Source organism: Trifolium pratense, linkage group LG7 (genome assembly GCF_020283565.1).
Source record: "Trifolium pratense cultivar HEN17-A07 linkage group LG7, ARS_RC_1.1, whole genome shotgun sequence".
In the NCBI taxonomy this organism is placed as follows: Eukaryota; Viridiplantae; Streptophyta; class Magnoliopsida; order Fabales; family Fabaceae; genus Trifolium; species Trifolium pratense.
The window spans coordinates 36,989,842-37,010,937 of NC_060065.1; the positions used below are offsets into that span (position 1 = coordinate 36,989,842).

The following is a 21,096-nucleotide window of genomic DNA, read 5'->3' on the forward strand; positions in this document are numbered from 1 at the left end:
AAATTTATATGGATCTCATAAAAGTTATATGGGTCCACATTTTTTTATGGGACCCATGTGAATTTCAACTAATAAAAAAGAGTGTGTTGGAGTGTGTTTGTTAAAGAGTGTGTTGCTAGCATTATTCAATTAGGATATTAACAATTTTGAGGGGGATTCTATTCTCATTAAAATGACAATGCTGGATCACCAAAGTGTTACACTTGCGAGATGGTATGGATATGTGTTTATAATAAAGAGACAATCCTCACATCATAAACCGGTTTTATAAGGTTGAGTTAGGCCCAAAACCAAATTCTAAAATGGTATCAGACCCACCATTTATATCCGCACTCCAAGTCTAATAGTGTTGGGCGCGAATGAGTGTGTTAAAGAAGTTTCACATTGATTGTAAGATGACTGAATATCCAATAATTTAGTTGAAATAAGTACTTGGTCACATTTAAGATCATGATCAGAGTCGGGACATGCATGCGCCACATTACCCATATCATATGGCTCAAAAAATAGGAATATAAATAATATAGAATAGTAGTATTAGTAAATTGAAGGACAAAATGAAAAATGGTAGATCTTAAAATGAAGGATTGTAGGATCTAAAATTCAAAGGTCTATTTTTAATATTTTCATAGAGCCTCTAAATAGTAGGAGTTGACTTTAAATATAAATTACAATGTCACGAATAATATTAGACCATCTCAAATGGAGGGTACTTATTTTTTTAAGTACCAGTATCTAATAGGTACCCTCATTGGAACAAAACACAAAGAGTATCTAATAGGTACTGATTATACAATAAGAAGTGATACTTATTTTGTTTTTGTGGGTCCCATTTATAATGATGTATAGTTATTGGTGGAATGTGTTATTGGTGGGATCCATTTATAACTTTTTAAGAGATGTTGAGTTGGAGAGATTGAGTACTTATTAAGTACTATTATTAAAAAATTATAAATTAATGATGTGTACATGTGAAGTTCAGTTAAGTACTCGAAAATGAATATCTCCGTTATGAATGTTATTATGTGAAGTGAAAAAACTTATAAAAAAGATGACACGTTTGGTGTTGTTGTTGGGTGAACGACCTAGCCAATTATAATGTCTTGCGAGCCTTCAATGTTCAATAACTCAGTAATTGGATAAGATGACACTTTGGATATGATGTTACTTAAAAAACAATATGAGTTTAAAGACTTCATAAGTTGAAAGTGGTTAAAAAAAGTATATGATCTTTTAACCAGATCATCTTATTGTGTTGTGTATTTTTCTTTTTTCTGTGATAAAATCATTCTTGTGCGCATAATGCATATGTTTCTAGAGATACTTTTAAAATTAATATATAAAATTGGTAAAAAATTAATATTAATATAAAAATATATAAAATAATTAGGAGAATTCCTTCAACATATTTTCTAACTTAATTTTCTATTTGTAAAAATCATATTTATATTACTAAGGGCTCGTTTGGCCCAGCTATTTTTAGAATTTATGCAAACAGCTTATACAATTTTTATATATTATTATAAGTTTGTCAATGTAGTTTATGGTAAAATAGCTTATAAAATTATAATTTTCACTAGTGTGAACTTATAAAATAACATAAAACCTATAATTTATATTGCATAAGCTGTTTGCATAGGCTCTAAAAAAAGCTGAGTCAAACTAGCCCTAAAAATAAACCAAAGACATCTTAAATTTTGCTTCATTAAAACGGCATCTACTCCCTTTATTATTCTATACTATATGCAGTACCATAATTATAACATGGAACTACCTAAAAAATTAATTGATCCCATAATTGTTCTATCCTTCCAAAGTCAAATACAACTCATTTATTCACATATATATGAAGGTGAAGCTCTCTTCATCTCTGCATATTCCACATATAAAAAAAACAAGTAGAGTAGCAATCATGATTAAAAGGTGGAGAAACAATTTAAAGAAAAAAATGAACAACAACAACAACAACATCATCATCAACAACAACATAGCAAACAAATGGCAACAACTTAGCGGCGAAAATCAATGGAAAGGACTATTAGACCCTTTAAACATTGATCTTCGACGCTACATAATCCATTACGGTGAAATGGCACAGGCAACCTACGATGCTTTCAATACAGAGAAAGTATCGAAGTTTGCAGGTAGTTGTAGGTACGCAAAGAATGATTTATTTTCCAAAGTTTTTTTGGAAAATGGAAATCCTTTCAAATATTCCGTGACAAAGTTTATTTATGCAACTTCCGGAATCAATGTTCCGGAAGCATTTATTGTAAAGTCATTATCTAGAGAAGCATGGAGCAAGGAATCAAATTGGATTGGATATGTTGCTGTGGCTAATGATGAAGGAAAAAATGTGTTGGGTAGAAGAGATATTGTTATTGCTTGGAGAGGAACAGTTCAAAGTTTGGAATGGGTTAATGATCTTGAATTTATTTTGGTTTCTGCTCCTAAAGTGTTTGGTAACAACAACATTAATAATCCTAAAGTACATCAAGGTTGGTACTCAATTTATACTTCTGAAGATCCAAAATCTTCCTTCAATAAGACCAGTGCCCGAGACCAGGTAAATCTATATATTAGTACATGTTAATCCTTAGATTATGTTTTTTAAAATTGGGGAGATATTCATTTTTTGTTAATTAATTTCATTTGGTTTTTTTTTTTTTTTTTTTTAACAATTTCTTTAGTTATTTTAAATAGTCAATATATGCAAATACTAGGTGATTTGCCATTTTCATAAACCAACATGATACATTGCCTGTGTTCCTTAGGGAGTAGCTTCCTTTCTTGTTTTCTTTTCCTTTTCAGTTAACCAAAAGAAAGAACCATCTTGATGCCAATCTTTGAAAAAGAAACATATTATATTTAAATGTATATCTTTTTATTTGTTTGAAGAGTACGAACCATCTTGATGCCAATCTTTGAAAAAGAAACATATTATATTTAAATGTATATTTTATTATTTGTTTGAAGAGTAAATATATAGATAAGTTCTGACTTGTAAAATACTCGACTTACATTGTTGGATCAGATACTCCATAAAAACTTGTAAATATGATGTTAAATTTTACATATAAGTACTACTGTACTGGTGGGTGAGTTACCTAGGCCTAATGCTCCGCCACACCGATGAGATGAGAAGCCCAATAAGGCCCGCTCAGATAGGCCATCTGAGCCAAATATCACGAGAAGTGGGTTCAACTTCCCTCTTATTAAGGAATCGCCGCCTCCATGAGAGGAGGGGCGTGTATATATAACTCCATACTCATTAGGGATGATACATTCTACGTACCTCATATACAAAACTATAGCTCAATATTCATGTTGACTAGATATTGACATAAATAACCTTAACAATATCATACCAGAATATTCACCAAATAGATATTCTTTTATTCGTGCCGATATATTGGTTTGTATTAGTTCTTATGTAAAAAATATTTTGGTAAACACTCATATACTATAGAATTCGAATATCTTTTATCCCCGCTTTTATGTTTAATTATTTTGAAGTAAATTTAAAATTTTAATTAATTTTGAAGTGAATTTAAAATTTTAATTAATTTTGACATGAGATGCCATCATACCCAACATAACTTGAGTGTAGCAAAGATTTCTCATAAATTGGGTGAGTATGTGGAAGCAAGTTGAGGATTTAAAATTCCAACTTTTTTAGTACCTCAAAACTACATCTATCATTTGCAACATTTTTTTTTGTCAAATGATCTTGTGATTAGAATTCCACCGAAAGGTAAATAAGTAGAGTGTTTAGTGTTCGAATCTACATTCTTGTATTTATATAATATGATGTCCCTATCGTTGGGTCATGTGAGCAGTGGCGAAACCAGGATTTTATTTTAGGGTGGGCCGTTAAAAAATTTATAATATATAAATTAAATAAAAAATATTATATTGCATATAAAAATTTAAGTCATAATAAGCAATAATTTAAAAATTAAAACATTAAATTACATATCTGAAAATAATACTATACATTTGCCAAATGATCGACTTGAAATCATCAATAATAATTATTGCTTGCATAATTCAACAATAAAAAAATTCTAGATTGAAATTTATTCACTAATTATAAATATAAGATAACCATCGATGAAATTGAAAATATTTGTTTTTAAAATTATGTGAATTGATATATCATATTAAAAGCATTAATTTTAAAATTAGGTCTTTACATCATGGTCTAAGAAGATTGATTTAATAAAAAAAAAACTAAAACATAACGCAAAAACTAACAAAGGTATGGTTAGAACCCATGACCTTCAAATGTCCTAACAATTTTAGGCACTTAAACCTCTACCACTAGCCTATCACTTCCCTTTTGGATCATTTTTCCTTCATAAAAATATATAGTATTATAAATATGTGATTTTATAAAAACCACAAGGGTATTTTAGTCATTTCCTATTTTTCAGGGGAGGGCCGCGGCCCACCTCAGCCCTCCCCTAGTTCCGCCACTGCATGTGAGGGAACGTTATTGGATTGGATTAATATATTGAGCTAAGAGCAATCACAAAACGACTTTGACACCACAATAGCCGATGAGGGGAGTCTCACTGGGTTCGATCACACATCGGAATAAGAGTAACCACATAAGTGATTTTTGACACCACATTTTCACCAAAAATCACATTAAGTTATGAGTCTTTTCACTTATATGTTGGTTCTAACCAATGTGAAACTTTTTAACTCACATTTGATAAATCTCAACACCTAACAACTGAATTAAGCTCACAAATACCATCCGTTAAAAAAATATTTTGGGACTAGATTAAAACTCAATTAAAAATTAAGGTAACAACTAATGGAATGAGTTTGACTTTCTAATCTTAAGAACAAAATCCAAATCTTCTTGAAAATGGTGGTATCATAATAATTGGTGTCACTTTAATTAATTGTAATTTTTCTTAGTCATTTTTTTTCGGATTACCCTTACTCAATTTTTTGTTAAAATATCACTATGAAAACATTAATTCTAATTCTACTTCAAATTAATGATGATGCTAACATGGTTTTATTGATATTGATAATTATTGATATATGTAGGTCCTAAGTGAGGTAAGAAGGTTGGTGGAGAAATACAAGAATGAAGAAATAAGCATAACAATAACAGGACACAGTTTAGGTGCTGCAATTGCAACACTAAATGCAATAGACATTGTTACAAATGGTTACAACAAACCAATTGATCAATCTCATAAGGCATCACTAGTTACATCAATTGTTTTTGCAAGTCCAAGAGTTGGTGACATAAACTTTCAAAAGGTTTTTTCTAGCTACAAAGATCTTTCATCGTTACGCATTCGAAACGAGTTAGATATTGTACCAAATTACCCTTTCATTGGATATTCAGATGTTGGTGAAGAATTAAAAATTGATACAACAAAATCTATGTATTTAAAGAGTCCAGGAAATCCATTAAGTTGGCATAATTTGGAAGCTTATTTGCATGGTGTAGCTGGAACACAAGGGATTAAAAGAGGTTTTAAACTTGAGGTTAATCGTGATATTGCACTTGTGAATAAGTCTTTGGATGCTTTAAAAGTTGAATATCTTGTGCCAGTGTCATGGAGAGTTGTGGAGAATAAGGGTATGGTTCAACAATTAGATGGTTCTTGGAAGCTTATGGATCATGAGGATGATGACTTTTAATTAATATGTCCTTGATATAATTGAGAGTTTATTCATGTTCATTGTGATTAATTATTTTTTTAGTTTAAGGTTGTTGTCATTTTGTAATGTTGCGTGTTTAAATCACTTTAGAAAAAATATGTCTTACAATCATTATTTTTTCTAAAAGAATTGACTTCTAAGTATGGAAGTGTGAAAATAAATATTCATGGATATGTTAATTAAAAACAAAATCATAAATATGTATCAATGAATGTGATTTTTAGTAGGATTGATTTTGCCATCTAAAATGATTTAGCAGCGCAACTTGTTGTCAGTCTATCTTTTATCCAGGTGTAATACCCCATTAAGTAGTGAACTCAGAAAACACAAATTTTGGAAGAAGAAAAATGTAAATTGAATTCGCAACTTAAGTAATGAATATTATAAAATAAGTGTAAATGAAGGGTGAAAGATACACAAATATTATATTTTATAAGATTTGCATTCTAAGATGCAAACTGTTTTTTCCTAATTTTTGCTATTTACATACTCACATTCTATGTTGCGAGGTGGTAAAATAAGGTTGGGTTCAGATGAAAGACTCGAAAGTGCAAAAAGAAGAACTCAAAATAAAATAAGATTTTCTTTTGCCATCCTACTACTTCTCTCGCGCGCCCTACAAATTTACCAAATTAGTCTCATCCGCTAGTTAAGTAGCGGACACCTCCGAAAACACCCTACTTTTATAGCGCCCGCTACTTAAGTAGAGGACAATATTTTTCTAAAAATCTTGTTAAAAAAATATTTTTCTAAATATTCTCATCTTTATAATATCCACTACTTAAGTAGCGGAAGGGTAAAACAGAAGTAGCGGAAGGGTAAAACGGGAAACGCGTAGGGCGCGAGAGTAACCGGTAGAGTGACAAAAGAAGATCTAAAATACTCCCTCTGATCCTATATATAAGAAACACTTTACTTTTTAGATTCATCGTAGAATAAATATATTTAAACTATATTATTGTTTAGATACATTAATTCCACAATGAATCTAAAAAGTTTAACTTTTTCTTATATACAAGACCGGGAGTAATATAAGAAGCGAAGGTTAAATGATTTAATAAAAAGCCCAATAGAAAATATTGGGCCGGGTCCGATAAAACATTTATATAAGAAATTTCACGCTAAACCATATCTTCTTCTGAAATTTTTAGGGTTTTTGCTATTGTGTGCTTTCCTTGTTCCTCCGCCATCTTCGGCCAGCCACCATGGTTAGTTCCTTTTCCGTTTCAGATCTCAATCTGTGTTTCCTGCTTTGTTCTTATGTTTTTCATTTTTCATTTGTTCATGTTTTTCCTCGTTCCAGTAAAATGAAAATATTTTTGGATCTCATTTTATAAAGCTTCATTTGCTAGCTTATTCGTTTGAGAGAATCGATTCTATATGATTAATCAATTTTGTCATTTTCAAGAAGTGATAAATGACGTACTGAAATAAGCATTTTATAAATCTGTTCCAATTTATTGCATGAGTGTATATGATTTGGTTTTGGTGATTAATGTTTGTTACTCTGTTTGTGATTTGTATAGGTTCTTCAAAATGATATTGATTTGTTAAACCCACCAGCTGAGCTTGAGAAGAGAAAGCACAAGCTCAAACGTCTTGTTCAATCACCAAACTCTTTCTTCATGGTATTGTTTATATGCTTTATCATTAATCCTTCATTTGAATTTTGAATTACAACTATGTTAATTTTTTCTGTTAAGAATGTTTAGTGATCTTGGTTTCATTATTTTATTGCAGGATGTAAAATGTCAGGGTTGTTTCAACATGTAAGTTGGATTGGTTCTACATATTGTTATTGTTTCCAAATAGCTTCATTGTATGTTTATATTTGCTTATATATATTATTATCTTGGATGCAGAACAACTGTCTTTAGCCACTCTCAGACTGTTGTCGTGTGCGGCAACTGTCAGACCGTCTTGTGCCAGCCAACAGGTGGACGTGCAAGGCTTACAGAAGGTTGCTCTTTTAGGAAGAAGGGAGATTAAATGGTGTGTCATCTTTTCATTGTGTCAATAATCGGAGAGTTTCACTTCTTGGAATTAAGATAGAATCAATGTCTTTTCATGTTTTAGTTTTGATGTATTAATTTTTGTTAAGATGTAAGACTTGATGCCACAATCTTATCCAAGACTTTAATCTTAGCATTTCAATTTACTATTGGGCATCTGGTTATGGTAGATGTTTGGTTTTTTTTTGGTATCATGTTATCATATTATTACTGAATATTTATTGGTTTAATGTATGTTTCTTCGTTTTTATTTTTGTTTATGCAGTATTTGATATATGCTTTTGTTCTTGGTGTGGTATTTGTGTCCACTCTTTTCTATTGTTATTGTTGTGTTATTTTTTTTGTATATTTTGTTGTTTAACAATGTGCGCCTAAGGCCGAGCGCTTCCCTCTTTAGTTAGGGGTGGCGTGGTATTTCCACGAGATAGGGTATTCTTTGTGGCACACTTTTAGTGTGTAGGCGCAAATCAATTCACTTTTAGTGAAGGGCTTCTTGGCTGCTTACCTGCTGTAGCCATTAGCAGGTTGAGCGAAAGATTTGCCCTACATGTCTTAAACTTATTCCTTAAAAAGTTAGTAAACATTTTTGGTGTTTTGTGTTTTCATTGCTGACATTAATTACATTCATGATTTTTTTCTTTTTTGACAATTACATTCATGATTTGTTAAATGCTATACCTAGTCATTTAAAATAAATCATTATGTCATATGTATCTGTAAAAGCTGTTATGATTTTTAGGTCAAAATAATTGTTTTCCAACAGTTAGCATGTTATTAGGTGTATCCATTTGATTTGCAAATAATTGATTTAGTATAAAATGGTGTGTCCGTTTAGCTCTATGATTTACAGTTCAAGTTTAGAACCAAACCATGAAAAGTTTTATATAACTCGATTTTTCTGCTCAATTGCGTTGCTAGTTTGCAACACATGCAGATTTGAATGATGCAAAAAGCTAATACGATACTATTTGTAACACTCATTGAAATAATTTTAAAGATGATATACAGGTGGAAGAATATATAACACTCAAAGCCCATTTAGTTAAATTTGCATGAAACTTTGAAAACAAGTACGTAAGAATACAATTTTTCTACACAAACAAATATATATCGATGATGGAAATAGGTATAAGGAGTACTAGTAATTAGAGGTGGGAATAGGCTAGGCCGAGCTAGGCTTTGCCAAGCCTGAGCCTGGCCTGTCAAAAAATCGAAGGTCTGAGCCTGGCCTGTGGCCTATCATAGGCTTAAATTCTAGGCCTGAGCCTGGCCTTTGGCCTGTTAGCCTGTTTAAAAGCCTATTTCATATGAACATATTTAAATAAATAATTATATTTATTTTGAAATATACTTATGAACTAATAAAATAATGTTCCATTCGATATTTTAGACAATTTGACTATATATGTCATCATATTTCAATTCTAATTTATAATAATACATTTATATATGTTAAAAACTAATGTAGATTAATAAACTTAAATTACTTAAAAAGTTAATAGATTTATAATTTAATCAAAGTATAAATTTTAATATATAAATAATAATCGTAATAAAAATATTATTCATGTTAACTTAAATAGGCCGGCCTAGTAGGCCTCAAAGGCTTTTTTAACGGCCTGCGGCCTGATCTTTTTAGCTAAATAGGCTTATAAAAAAGCATTGACCTGCTCTATTTAAAGAAATAGGCTGGCCTGGCCTGAGCCTATGTAGGCTAGGCCATGTAGGCCGGCCTGGCCTGTTCCCACCTCTACTAGTAATGAGTTGCAAGTATACGAATGCACTAACTCAAAGCGATTATGTTTTATTGATAAGCTCTTAAACATTAAAGCTTCTCATAGTTATTGTCGGCAATCTTAAAGCAAGTGCAAATTCAGTTTTGTAGGAATTAATGTTAGCTTGGCAGAAGAATAAGCTATTAAATTAAGGTTAGTTTTCGTATTTGAATCTTTCTCCCAATATTTTGAGAAGGATCATCACAAACAGTCACACCAGATTTACCACAAGATTCCGATATATTCTAGTTATAATACGATTTGTCACCTCTAATACGATTGCCTTTTGAAAGAATGATCATTTCATCAAAAGCTTTCGAATGTCATGAACATCATGCATGTTTTTTTATCAATAAACTTTTACCCCATATGGAAAATATGTTAAATTAAAGAGATAATTACACCCCTCAAGGTCTCTTAAAATAACACTAACCTTAACCTTCCTTTCTAATTTTTAAGTAGACACTAACCTTCCTTATTTAGTTTTCTAATCGTCGCATACCTCCCCTGCTTCTTGACGTCATTTGTTTTCCGTTAAAAGAAGAAATTGAGACACAACCATTTCACTCATTGCAGTCTGCACACAGTATAAAAAGGAGAAAAAAATAGCAATTCTTAAGAGCAAGAACACCACCGCCATAAAAGATTCTACCAATAAGAAGTTTCATAATAAGAGAGGCAGATGGAGAGACTTAGAAGGAGAGAGGTGGATGGAAAGAGTTGGATGGAGACATACTCTAGCCTTTGGAATATCCAATTTCACTTAAATGATTATTTTTTAGTTGAATGCTCAGTTTTACTTGAAATGTTGTCATTTGTCAAGAGCTTGGGATCAAAGTGATTATTATTTTTATTTTTTTGAAAAAACGGGATCGAAGTGATTTAATCTTAAGAAAACCATCTATATCGCGTACGTTTGTTTTCCGCACTTCCTATTCTAAAATACAAATAGAGCTGTAAAAAGGGCCTTAAGGGGCCGGCCCTTTAAGGGACGGACCCACTTATTCCTGATTATTAATTTTATTTAAATTTTAAACACAGTTTTTTTAGGGTGCCGATCGTGGACAGTGCTGATTGAAGAAAACGAGAATAAGTTCACGACACTAGAAAAATTGTTTAAAATTTAAATAAAATTAATAATCAGGAATAAGTGGGTCCGCCCCTTAAAGGGCCGGCCCCTTAAGGCCCTTTTTACAGCTCTACAAATAATATGAAAAAAGTAAATATTGATAATAAGACACTTAATTTTGTTTTTAATAACTTGTAAATCATATATATTCAAGATAATTACACATGAATGAAAGGTAAATGAGCAACAAACTTGTGCCGTTTACCTTTTTTAGATGACAATACCAATTCAGTTAATTAAATTCAGTTTTGTATCAAGTGAAAATTCATGTGACCCTTAATTAAATTCAAAAAACTTGTTAGCAATCTTCAAGGTTGTATCAAGTGAAAATTCAGCTTTTTATATATGCTTGAAAGATATGCATATTTTGTATATATGTTCCTCCCATTCCACAACAGGTTTTGAGACCTGTAAAACCTGCATGGAGGTGTTCAATGTCACCTTGTTTAGTCGTGTAAAGGGAAGGTTTCAGCTTCATGAATTATTCGTCATAGAAATTTTCGATGTCCTTATTTATTGAAGAATTCTACATCAAGCATTGTGGCTCCGGCCACATTACTCGATTGTAGATATTTTAATGACCTTTGGTTACTTTCAGGTATTGGTTGCAAACACAACTTTATTTTCTTATCTCAGTTTATATGCATGAAATAGATAATAGACTGTGACATTGAAATTTTGTTTCACTGGTAAGACTGATATTTTACATTAATACATTGATTTTTATTTCATTGCATAGTTAAAAGAAATCTCCAAAGGTTTCATTCACTACTAAGACACGAGACACTAAATTTAGGGATGGTGTATGATCCTTCTAATATAGCCTTGGTAATCCATCTATGTGCAGCTTCAGTAGAATGATATCCATCCCAGCTAACATATTTTGAAGGATCATCACATGCAATCACTTCTGAGCTTCCACATAGTGCTGTATCATTGTAATTGTAAGGACCTCCACCTCCACAACATACTTTAAAAGCATTTCCATCAAATCCTGTAACAATATTCAATCAAATCCTTGTATCACTTTTCAATGATTTGGTTATATACTTAAAAATCACGGCATAGAGATTCTCTAGATAATACTAAAACTAAATGTGAAAGTAACCAAACCTAAAATTTAGTTCCATTGTAAACTATTGATTCATGTTATCTAACCAGACTATTACCGATAGTTCACAAAGACACGAACTGTTTGTGAACTATCCGTCACAGTTTTTTTTCAGTTCGGTTTAGCTCAACAAAACCAGAGGACTCAACCTTTATATTAGTTCGGTTTAGAACAAACAAATAACAGTACGGTTAAGTTTTGCTGAATTGTTGTAAGGTTCGGTTCAATTTGGTTTCCTTAACGAACAGAACCATAACAAGTCATAAATATGACTAAACTTTTATGCTCTCTTGAAGCACAGACACATTCCTCTGACATAAAAAGCTAGGAAGATTAGAGGACAGACTTACCATATTGTTCTGGAGATTTGTAATACTGCAATGCAGCATTGAAATAATCTGCATAGATGATATTAGTAAACGGATATAGCCCTCGAAGCCTATTTAGTTCGATACGAAGCTTCTCATTATGGTATTCGAAAAACTCGTTTAACCATATCAAACATCCAGCTTGGTCATACTCCTCTTTGTTTGTAGTTGCAAACATAGTTAAATAGGCTGGATTGCACCCAAGTGGTAAACTTCCAGGAACCAAAATTGTTACAGCTCCTAAATCAATCAACTTCTGTGTAAACTCATAAATTAACCAATGATTAGAAAATGAGTTAAGCAGGAGAAAAAAAAAAATCACAAGTGAATCTGTGGTTTCTCATAGCAAACTTAGGCCTACTAATATTAATTTATTTGAGCTTATCTACTGGCATAACCATTTCTGAGATTATTTGAGAGAGCTTAAATTATGACTAGTCCATAAGCTGTTTTCAACCTATTTTCACAAGCTCTCCAGGATTTGCTTATGAAAATAACTTAGAAGTTGTTTTCAACCTACTAAGAGTAGTCTGACTCTCACTATTTCATTGATTCCAATGTGATTTGAGCTTGACAAAGTTATTTGAATAGCTACTACTTAACCAGTTAACCTTCAAATTAAGACTGAATTAAATTCTTACCTTGATTGCTGAAGTGATTACAGATATTATTGGTGGTACATAAGTAATAAGATCTCCTAAAGCATTTTTATCAAACAAGGGAAAACCATAATCATTGCCTCCAATCTCTCCCACAATAAACAAGGAGCTCCCAAAAACTTCTTTGCAGCCTACAAGAATGAAATCCCATAAACCAGAATTACCAATCTAAACAGTGAAAGAAGAAGCAAAGTAACAAATATTTTAAAGAGATCACTTAAACATTTCATAAATCATATCCTTACTACATTACTGAATAATTTCATTACTAAATCATCAATTTGATTCTTAAACTATCAATGACTCTTCTATTTAGTCCTTGAACTATAAAAATACAAAAAAAATGTTTTTTCACATCAAAAAATTAAATAAGCAATTATAGGAACAAAATATGAGAAAGTGAAGAGTAGGTAACTTCACTTGAAGAAGAATTGCATAGAGAAGGCAACAATTCCTTGAACCAATCTAACTGAACCATCAGAGAGTAATTTGCAGTTACTTCAACAGTAAACCCTTTCTCTTCAAAGAAACTTCTATCCAAAGCAGTAGCTCCAGCAACAGCAAAATTCACTCCATGTTCCTCCACTTCACCATCTTTGAAACCCAGATAAGGTTTCACATACGGAAGCCCAAAAGACTCAGCTTCACACAAACCCAACACCATAAAAAACATATCATCATCAACAACATCAAAGAGACAGAGTTGGTTATAAAGAATGAATTTTTATTTTGGGTACATATAAAGAATGAATTTTTATCAAAGATTAAAGTGAAAAAGAAAATGGGTATGATGGAAATTGTGTGATACCTATGAAATCAATGATGAGACGGCCATCAGAGCATCTTCCAGTAGGGTGATGAAAATGGGTTTCACCATAAGGAGGAAGCAGACAATTGGGGCTCTGTGGTGAAGAAATGAAATTCAAATTGCCTGTATCAGTAAGAGAATCTCCGAAGCTGAAGATTGATGTGTAGCAGCTTGTAACAGAAGTGGCAAAAACCAGTGGAAGCACAAGAAACAACCATCGTTGTTGTAGTGACCAAGCCATTATTTGGTTTGTTACTGATTGAACAATACATTATACATCTGTTCTATTGAGTGTCCGCTTTGATATAATTGTCCACGTTTTAATTGATAACTGATAAAGACAGAATCATATACAGCACATTGGATAAGTTTCGGTGTTTGTCTAATGATGCTTGTTTGTTTATTTATTGGTATATTCATGTTTCAAAAGAAATTATTTTTTGGTATTATTGGTAGATTTATTGGTAAACTTTTCAATTCAATGTTAAAACTTCTCACATGGTTTTTGTTTTTTTTTTTTTTTTTGGTATTAACCCTCTGGTTCTTAGGGGAAATGAATCCTACTAATCCAGAGTTCGGTCGTGAGGTAAGTAAACTATGGTAAAAAATTGTTCTCTCATGGTTGTTGTTTTTTAAACAACAAAAACATGAATTAAAATCTACATAGTTATTGTTATTAATTGAGTTTGGATTTGCTCTTAAAAACTAGCTCAAATGATAAGGTGTCCTACTCCTAACACATATATAGATTGCACAATCCAAAAACCTTGACAATGTTGAACTCAAATGCAACTTCAGTAATTGTTAAAGACTGCAGCAAGTGAAAACTCAGTTTTGTATACATGCTTGAAAGATATGTATGCTTTGGTATACTACAAGTAAAAAGTACATTTTTTCTTATATTCAGAACTAGAGAGACTATGTATTAGTCGCAGCCTGACAGGTAAAATGCTCTAGCTATTGAAATATCCATATCCATAGCTCACATTCATGGAGCACAAGGACCTAAATTGAGGGACAGAACATGGTCCGTTAATGATACCATCAGCGATCAATCCATATGCGGCCTCAGTCAAATGAAGACCATCCCATGAAATATACTTAGAAGGATCATCACAAGCAATCACGCCTGGGTTACCACAAGGTTCTGATCCATTGTAATTATATGGACCTCCCTTTCCACAACATGATTTGAAACCTGTAAAACCTGCATTGGCATCAAATTGTAAATCATATCACAATAGTTATGAAATAGATTTGGATTACAAGTATGTATTGTGGGTCTATATTGTTAATTTCACCGTCCAATCTTACGGTGAAGATTGTTTAATAATAATTTAGTGAAAGTAAATGTAAACCGACGAATCTCAAATCAATGGCCAAGTTCAAATTCATCGTGTAACTGTGGGATTTTATACAGCAAGAGATCCAGGTCCTTAAGAAACGATGTCCTAGACTAATAATCCATTTTTTATAAACTCTTCATACATGGACTTTGCACAATACAATGTGTCTATATTCTAGGAAATTTGGGTCAGACTTAAGTCAATCCTATAAAACTTCATGTCTAGGACTAGAAAACTCTGATACCATGTGATCCATAGAATATCGAATACACTCTATATCATCTTAAAATTTTGATTATATTTAACGCAGCTCTACAAAACCAATTTGTATAAAGTGAGAGATGTCTCCCACTTATAAACATATTTCAGAACCATATCTCATTTAATGTGGACTCTTAACAAACTTTTGAAGTTGTTCTATGAAAGCATATTTTGAGATAAAGTTGTACTAATTTACAGTAGGAGTTGAGAAAGTTGAATTACCAAATTTTGTGGGATGATGATATAATGGCAATGCAGCATTGTAATAATCAGCATAGATGATATTAGCATGAGGATGAATTCCTCTTAGTCTTTGTATCTCATATTGGAGCTTCTGGTTATAAAATTCAGAAAATTCGTTTAACCACTTCAAGCAACCAGCTGAATCATATTGGTTCTTATCTGTGGTTTCATACTTTGTTAAATAGATTGCAAAGCATCCCAATGGGAAATTCCCAGGGACCATGAGGTTGCTTGCCCCTAGATCAATCAACTCCTGTGAAGACACAAAATATAAAATTAACTATGCTTGGAAAGCTAAAATTAAAATACTAGGAATTTAGTCATATAATAGAATTTGTAAAAGAATCTCGTGAGCCTATCTCAGTTGGCAGGGACATTGCATTATATATGCAGGGGGTCAGGGTTCGAACTCCGGTCATCCCACTTATCCACCTTAAGCGTGAAATTTTTAACCACTAGGCTACTTAACCGAAAAAATAGAAATAATCTTACGTTGACTCTGTCAAAAAAAAAGAAGAAGAAAATAATCTTACATTGATTGTTGAAGTTATTGCATTGATTACATTTGGCACATATGTTTTAATCTCTGCTATGCTCTTGTGTAAAAATAAAGGATAATTGAAGTCGTTGCCTCCAATCTCTCCCACAAGAAATAATGAGTTTCCAAAAACTTCATGGCAGCCTTGCAAGATCAGACTTCAATTCAGTAATTTTACTAATTGTACTTACTTGCATTATTCTATTGATTCATTTTTTATCAGTGGTTTAGAATCAGCTTCAGCTTATGAATGTTATTTGACGACCTTATGTAATAAGGACATAAATATGTTACATAATGTATGTTTAAGATAGATTATGTTTATGATACTTAAAAATTAATTCCACCTAATTTCAATAATCGCAAGATGAACTATGACAGCAAACTTCTAGCACTAACTCCTCCAAACATGTAAAATGAAGATTTTAGAATAATGCGTCTCACATCGCTTGCAAGATAGCCTGAACATTTCGGTACATATTTTATTTGATCATATACAATTCTAATAGATCCATAAATAATATTTAATATAAAAAAAATTAATAAGCACTAATTGTAGACTTATTACAATTGTCCGCATTAACAAGTCTAACGATACACTGTACAATTATCACATGATTCACATTACAAAGTAAAAATAAATGGTTTACCTACCGTTAACCAAAAAAAATAGATGGTTTAACTACCAACAAAAAAGTCAAAATAGATGGTTCCGTCTCATTAATTATTACTCCCTCCGGTCCTTTTTATAAGGAACAATTTGGAAAAAAAATTTGGTCCTTTTTATAAGAAACAATCATTAAATTTATTCTTACAATTCCATTTTTACCCTTATTAAATTGTATCAATTCCAAAGTTATGCATTAATTAGAGTGATATATTCCCTAAGGATAAATTAATACACCAAGGTTAGTTTTGGAATAGATTGTAAAATTTTAGAATTTTTATTAAGAAAGATAAGGTTTCTTGGTATGTGTGTTTTTTTCAAATTGTTCCTTATAATAAGGACCGGAGGGAGTATATATAGTACTCCTCCGTCTTAAATTGAGTGATACAGTTGACTATATTGCACCATTCATACAAGTTTAACTACACATTTGGTCCCTTACGTTTATTTTAGGTTTTAATTTGGTCTCTTGCATTTAAAAAGAATCAATTTGGTCCCTTACGTTTCCATTAGGTTTCAATTTAGTTCTTTCTGTTAGTTTTGTCACTAACACCGTTTGAACCATACACGTGTCACTGTGTCAAAGTGTCCACGTGTCAGTCCACATATGCGAATTGACTGTCACATGTGACAAAATTGACGGAAATAACTAAATTGAAACCTAATGAAAACGTAAGGGACCAAATTGATACTTTTTAAACGTAAGGGACCAAATTGAAACTTAAAATAAACGTAAGAGACCAAATGTGTAGTTGAGTCATTCATACATATTGTTTTGACTATATCTTTTACTAATATATAAAAATAAATATTAGCATATAAGATGTTATTGGATTTGTGCGTTAGTATTTTCAAAATATCAAATTTTTATAATTTTTACTATAACATAATTAAAAATATTAATCGTCAAAGTTATGTATCGGCATGCGTGAAACAATCAAATGTGTCACTCAATTTAAGATGGAGGGAGTATAATTTTTTAATATGCTTGTGCCATTCGTAATCGGGGACTTTTTTTTTTACTAAAATATAAAAATACTAGTAAGTTTTTTTTACGATAACTAAGAAATAAAAATACTAAGTTTATCATCATAAATTACAACGGTTATACAAAGTACATGTTTGATATGCCGTGACTAAAATTAATTTTGAATTAATTTTAGCATAATCAATTTTTGAGAAAAATGAGTTAGCTTGATTTACGTTTAAATATATTAATATTAAAGTGATTTTTATCGGTTTATATTGTTTGAATAGTTTAAATCAAAATTAATTTTGAATATATAATTACTAAAATGAGTTTTATGATATGTGTTAAACTATATTACTTTTTCATTTTAGATGATTATTTACATTTCTTATTTGATTATAAATTTAATATAATTGTATAATATTAAAATTTATGTTTTCTTTGACAAACTTATGAAAATTTATGTTAAAATAATTTGTTTTGTAAAACCTCTTAAGTAAATAGTCAATAATTTTTTGAATTGGAGTAGTGTTTACTTTTTTAAATAATTTTTTTTAAAATGGAATGCATAAAGAGAGTATTAGAGCACTCGTTAGCATGACCCATAAAATATTTGGTTGAGTCCTGCTAAAAACATCACTAGAGAGGTTGAAAAAAGAATATGAGATTTCTACACTTGTTCGTTCGTGTGAGTCTAATTAGTAGAGTACTATTAGATAAGAATAATTAAGAACTTACTTTTGGAAGAGTTGCAGAGAGTAGGAAGAAGATCCTTGAACCAATTCAACTGAACCTTCAAGGAATAATTGGTAACAGTATTATGAATACCTCTCTCTTCAAAGAAACTATCCTCCAACGCCGTTGCTCCTATAACAGCAAAATTCACTCCTTCATTCACACTCAAATCTTCCAATTCACCATTCTTAATTCCTAAATACGGTTTCAACATTGGAATCCCCAACCACTCAGCTACAAATTATATACACAATTAACACCAGTTAGTTAATATTATTATTAAGCAAGCAGATATAGCAATAGCACGGTTCGACCCCCAACTGCATTTGGGAAGGGATTGGAACCGCCAGAACTTACCCGAACTATGGACTACTAGGGTCCCTTTCCCTAGAAATCAGAGGGTGAAAGCCAAAAAAAAAAAGAAATACTTATCTATTAATTTATTGAAAATACCGATGAAATCGATCATGAGGCGTCCATCGGAGCAACGATTAGAGGGATGATGAAAGTAGGTTTCGCCATAGGGAGGGAAGAAGCAGTGATCGGAAGGTTGGTGAGAACTGAAATACAGATTTCCAGTATCGGCGAGGGAATCGCCGAAACTGAAGATGGAAGAGTAAGAGGAGCACTCCGCCTTAGTGAGTAACGGTGGTGAAGTGGTGGTGATTAGAAGAAGAAGTTGTAATAGTAATGTGATTGTGGTGCATCGCTGTTGATAACTTGTCATCTTTGGTGTGTTAAGCGTTACGCACGAATTGTACACTCTCCTATGTCCTATCCCACTTCATTTATTAGAGCATGATACTTTCTCTTCCCCGGGCCCAGTGTTTCTTTTCCTTTCTTGCGTATTCAATTTTGTCTTTGAAAATACTCCCTTTCTGCTCTTTTGAAAGTTAAAATTTCATTTTGTATATTTATTTAGAGTAATTTTTTTGTCTTGATTTTATGTGAAATTTTTATTACAATTTTTAAAATGATCTTCTAATAATATTAAATTGACATTAAGACTTTACAATCAAGTAAAAAGTTGAACAAGAGGTACTTTTGAAATGATAGCATTTAATGAAGTTACTTTTGGTAACTTTTACTTATATTTAAGGCCAAATTTTTTTGTTGACTTTTGCTTATAAATAAGGTCGGAGGGAGTAATTCGGAACATAGAAATCAAAATTTTTAAGGAAAAAAATTCGATAAATGAAAATCGAAATTTTTATTGAAAGAAAAAAAAAATCCAAATAGAAAAAAAAAATGTGCACGAAGAAAAGCTATCTTACGGCATTTTAATGCTCCAAGTCCAAGCTGTCCACATCTTCTCAAAATTATTTATTGCTAAAAGCATATGTTCTGGGTGGCATGTATCTATGTGACAGGTCTATCCATTAAATTGCTATAAAATGTTAGTATTTGAATTTTAATGAAATAAATAATTCAATTAATATTTTAAATCAAATAAATTTAAGTGTAAATTTTTTTTTTTACATTGAGTTGAGAATCGAATCTAAAACCTATAACATATTACCCAAATCTCTCAACCCTAGACCAAACATAATGGATTTAAGTGTAAATATTAAAGTATGATATGCGAGGTTAACTATGAAGACTTATTGTACTTGAGTAAAATAACTATGTTGTTGTCTTGTTGAGAAACCACTCAAAAAATTAAGAAACATAAAATAAAGAACATTAGTGATGCTCTAACTAACATTTGCCTTATAATATTTCATTTACTTATTACTTCCTTCGGTAAAAAATTACATATATTAAGGAAGCACATTATACATTGGTTTTTTCATTTAATACTCTTAAAAATTTAAATTTATTCCATCTATGTCCTTATTTAATTACTCTTAATTCAACTAACTTACTTATTTTAATATCCTCTCTCATAATAAATAGAGGTATAAGTAAAATTAAGGGGGGTGTATTGGATTAAGATTTCACAAGACAATTTTAGCAAAAAAATCTTGAAAATTTTAAAAGACTTTGTGAGATTGTATTGATTTTATGAGATTTTAGAAGACTTTTTTGAATGATTTTTTCAATCAAGATTCTTAACACAAGAATTTGTGAGACTTTATGACACAGACTTTTGAGATTTTGAAATACTTTATAGACTTTTAAGATTTAAATGAGTCAATAAATTCGATATAAATTCCTTCTAAAATAATAATGAATCGATCAATAAAAATTAATCATTCCTTAAAAAAATCAACAATCATTAATATAATAAAAAAATCAACAATCATTAATATAATAAAAAAATCAATGAATAAAATTCTACCAAAACAAAAAATCAATGAATAAACAAAAAAACAATTAAAAAAACAAAGACGAATAATGTTCTGTTGTTGTTGTTGAAACATGTTGTTGTTGTATATATTTTCAATGTCTATATCCTATAATGAATCGTGACACTCTATGGTAGCAAGACAACCATGAAGAGGAAACATGATAGAGAGGTAGGGAGAAAATATAAGCGATTATAAAAAACATGAGATAATCAGGAAACATGAAATAGAAACATGAGGAAAGGTGAAAGAAATAAAAAAAATGAGAATCCATCGAAATCTCATGATATGAGGAAAGACTTTTTGTAGCTCAAAATTCACAAAAAAATCGATCAAAATCCATTAAAATCCTATTTTTTAAACAATCTATCGAAATTAGAATACTTTTGAATACCACAAGACTTTTTGTAAGTTGTAAAGAGTCTTGATTGAATACCACTAGACTTTTTTAAAGTTTTTTAAAATCCTAATTGAATACCACTAGACTTTTTT

The 21,096-nt window shown here is 31.0% G+C and overlaps 4 protein-coding genes across 6 annotated transcripts; 2 read left to right on the plus strand and 2 right to left on the minus strand.

Annotated features, from left to right (window-relative positions):
• The first annotated feature begins 1,741 nt into the window (after positions 1-1,741).
• LOC123900128 (phospholipase A1-II 1-like) lies at positions 1,742-6,016 on the plus strand. The gene is made up of 2 exons (XM_045951456.1): positions 1,742-2,566; positions 5,068-6,016. The coding sequence occupies exons 1-2, from the start codon at positions 1,847-1,849 to the stop codon at positions 5,671-5,673; spliced, it is 1,326 nt and encodes a 441-aa protein (XP_045807412.1). The 5' UTR covers positions 1,742-1,846; the 3' UTR covers positions 5,674-6,016.
• A 744-nt stretch (positions 6,017-6,760) lies between these two features.
• On the plus strand, positions 6,761-7,956 carry LOC123897724 (40S ribosomal protein S27-2). The gene is made up of 4 exons (XM_045948468.1): positions 6,761-6,902; positions 7,221-7,322; positions 7,435-7,463; positions 7,557-7,956. Exons 1-4 carry the CDS (start codon positions 6,900-6,902, stop codon positions 7,681-7,683), a joined length of 261 nt encoding a protein of 86 aa, XP_045804424.1. The 5' UTR covers positions 6,761-6,899; the 3' UTR covers positions 7,684-7,956.
• A 3,255-nt stretch (positions 7,957-11,211) lies between these two features.
• On the minus strand, positions 11,212-14,021 carry LOC123897296 (GDSL esterase/lipase At1g28600-like). 2 transcript variants are annotated; one of them, XM_045947885.1, is made up of 5 exons: positions 13,557-14,021; positions 13,163-13,390; positions 12,731-12,879; positions 12,072-12,345; positions 11,212-11,604 (listed from the first exon to the last, which is right to left on the minus strand). In XM_045947885.1, exons 1-5 carry the CDS (start codon positions 13,795-13,797, stop codon positions 11,372-11,374), a joined length of 1,125 nt encoding a protein of 374 aa, XP_045803841.1. In that variant the 5' UTR covers positions 13,798-14,021; the 3' UTR covers positions 11,212-11,371. The 2 variants fall into 2 exon arrangements, with proteins under 2 accessions (XP_045803841.1, XP_045803842.1); XM_045947886.1 differs by having other exon boundaries at positions 13,169-13,390; positions 13,557-14,017.
• A 187-nt stretch (positions 14,022-14,208) lies between these two features.
• Positions 14,209-19,149, minus strand: LOC123897295 (GDSL esterase/lipase At1g28610-like). Of its 2 annotated transcripts, none has more exons than XM_045947884.1 (5): positions 18,770-19,149; positions 18,320-18,550; positions 15,940-16,088; positions 15,386-15,659; positions 14,209-14,754 (listed from the first exon to the last, which is right to left on the minus strand). In XM_045947884.1, exons 1-5 carry the CDS (start codon positions 19,041-19,043, stop codon positions 14,510-14,512), a joined length of 1,173 nt encoding a protein of 390 aa, XP_045803840.1. In that variant the 5' UTR covers positions 19,044-19,149; the 3' UTR covers positions 14,209-14,509. The 2 variants fall into 2 exon arrangements, with proteins under 2 accessions (XP_045803840.1, XP_045803839.1); XM_045947883.1 differs by having other exon boundaries at positions 14,209-14,763; positions 18,770-19,147.
• Positions 19,150-21,096: the final 1,947 nt, after the last annotated feature.

Bases quoted from the DNA above. Each gene is read 5' to 3' on its own strand.
- LOC123900128 (XM_045951456.1), top strand. From the start codon at position 1,847: ATGAAGGTGAAGCTCTCTTCATCTCTGCATATTCCACATATAAAAAAA. The intron at 2,567-5,067 runs GTAAATCTATAT...TGATATATGTAG, and splicing joins AGACCAGTGCCCGAGACCAG to GTCCTAAGTGAGGTAAGAAG.
- LOC123897724 (XM_045948468.1), top strand. The intron at 7,323-7,434 runs GTATTGTTTATA...ATTTTATTGCAG, and splicing joins CACCAAACTCTTTCTTCATG to GATGTAAAATGTCAGGGTTG. The intron at 7,464-7,556 runs GTAAGTTGGATT...TCTTGGATGCAG, and splicing joins TGTCAGGGTTGTTTCAACAT to AACAACTGTCTTTAGCCACT.
- LOC123897296 (XM_045947885.1), bottom strand. From the start codon at position 13,797: ATGGCTTGGTCACTACAACAACGATGGTTGTTTCTTGTGCTTCCACTG. The intron at 13,391-13,556 runs GTATCACACAAT...GTTTGTGTGAAG, and splicing joins TCTCATCATTGATTTCATAG to CTGAGTCTTTTGGGCTTCCG. The intron at 12,346-12,730 runs GTAAGAATTTAA...GAGTTTACACAG, and splicing joins TAATCACTTCAGCAATCAAG to AAGTTGATTGATTTAGGAGC.
- LOC123897295 (XM_045947883.1), bottom strand. From the start codon at position 19,043: ATGACAAGTTATCAACAGCGATGCACCACAATCACATTACTATTACAA. The intron at 16,089-18,319 runs GTAAGTTCTTAA...TGATCTTGCAAG, and splicing joins TCTCTGCAACTCTTCCAAAA to GCTGCCATGAAGTTTTTGGA. The intron at 14,764-15,385 runs GTAATTCAACTT...ATGCCAATGCAG, and splicing joins TCATCATCCCACAAAATTTG to GTTTTACAGGTTTCAAATCA.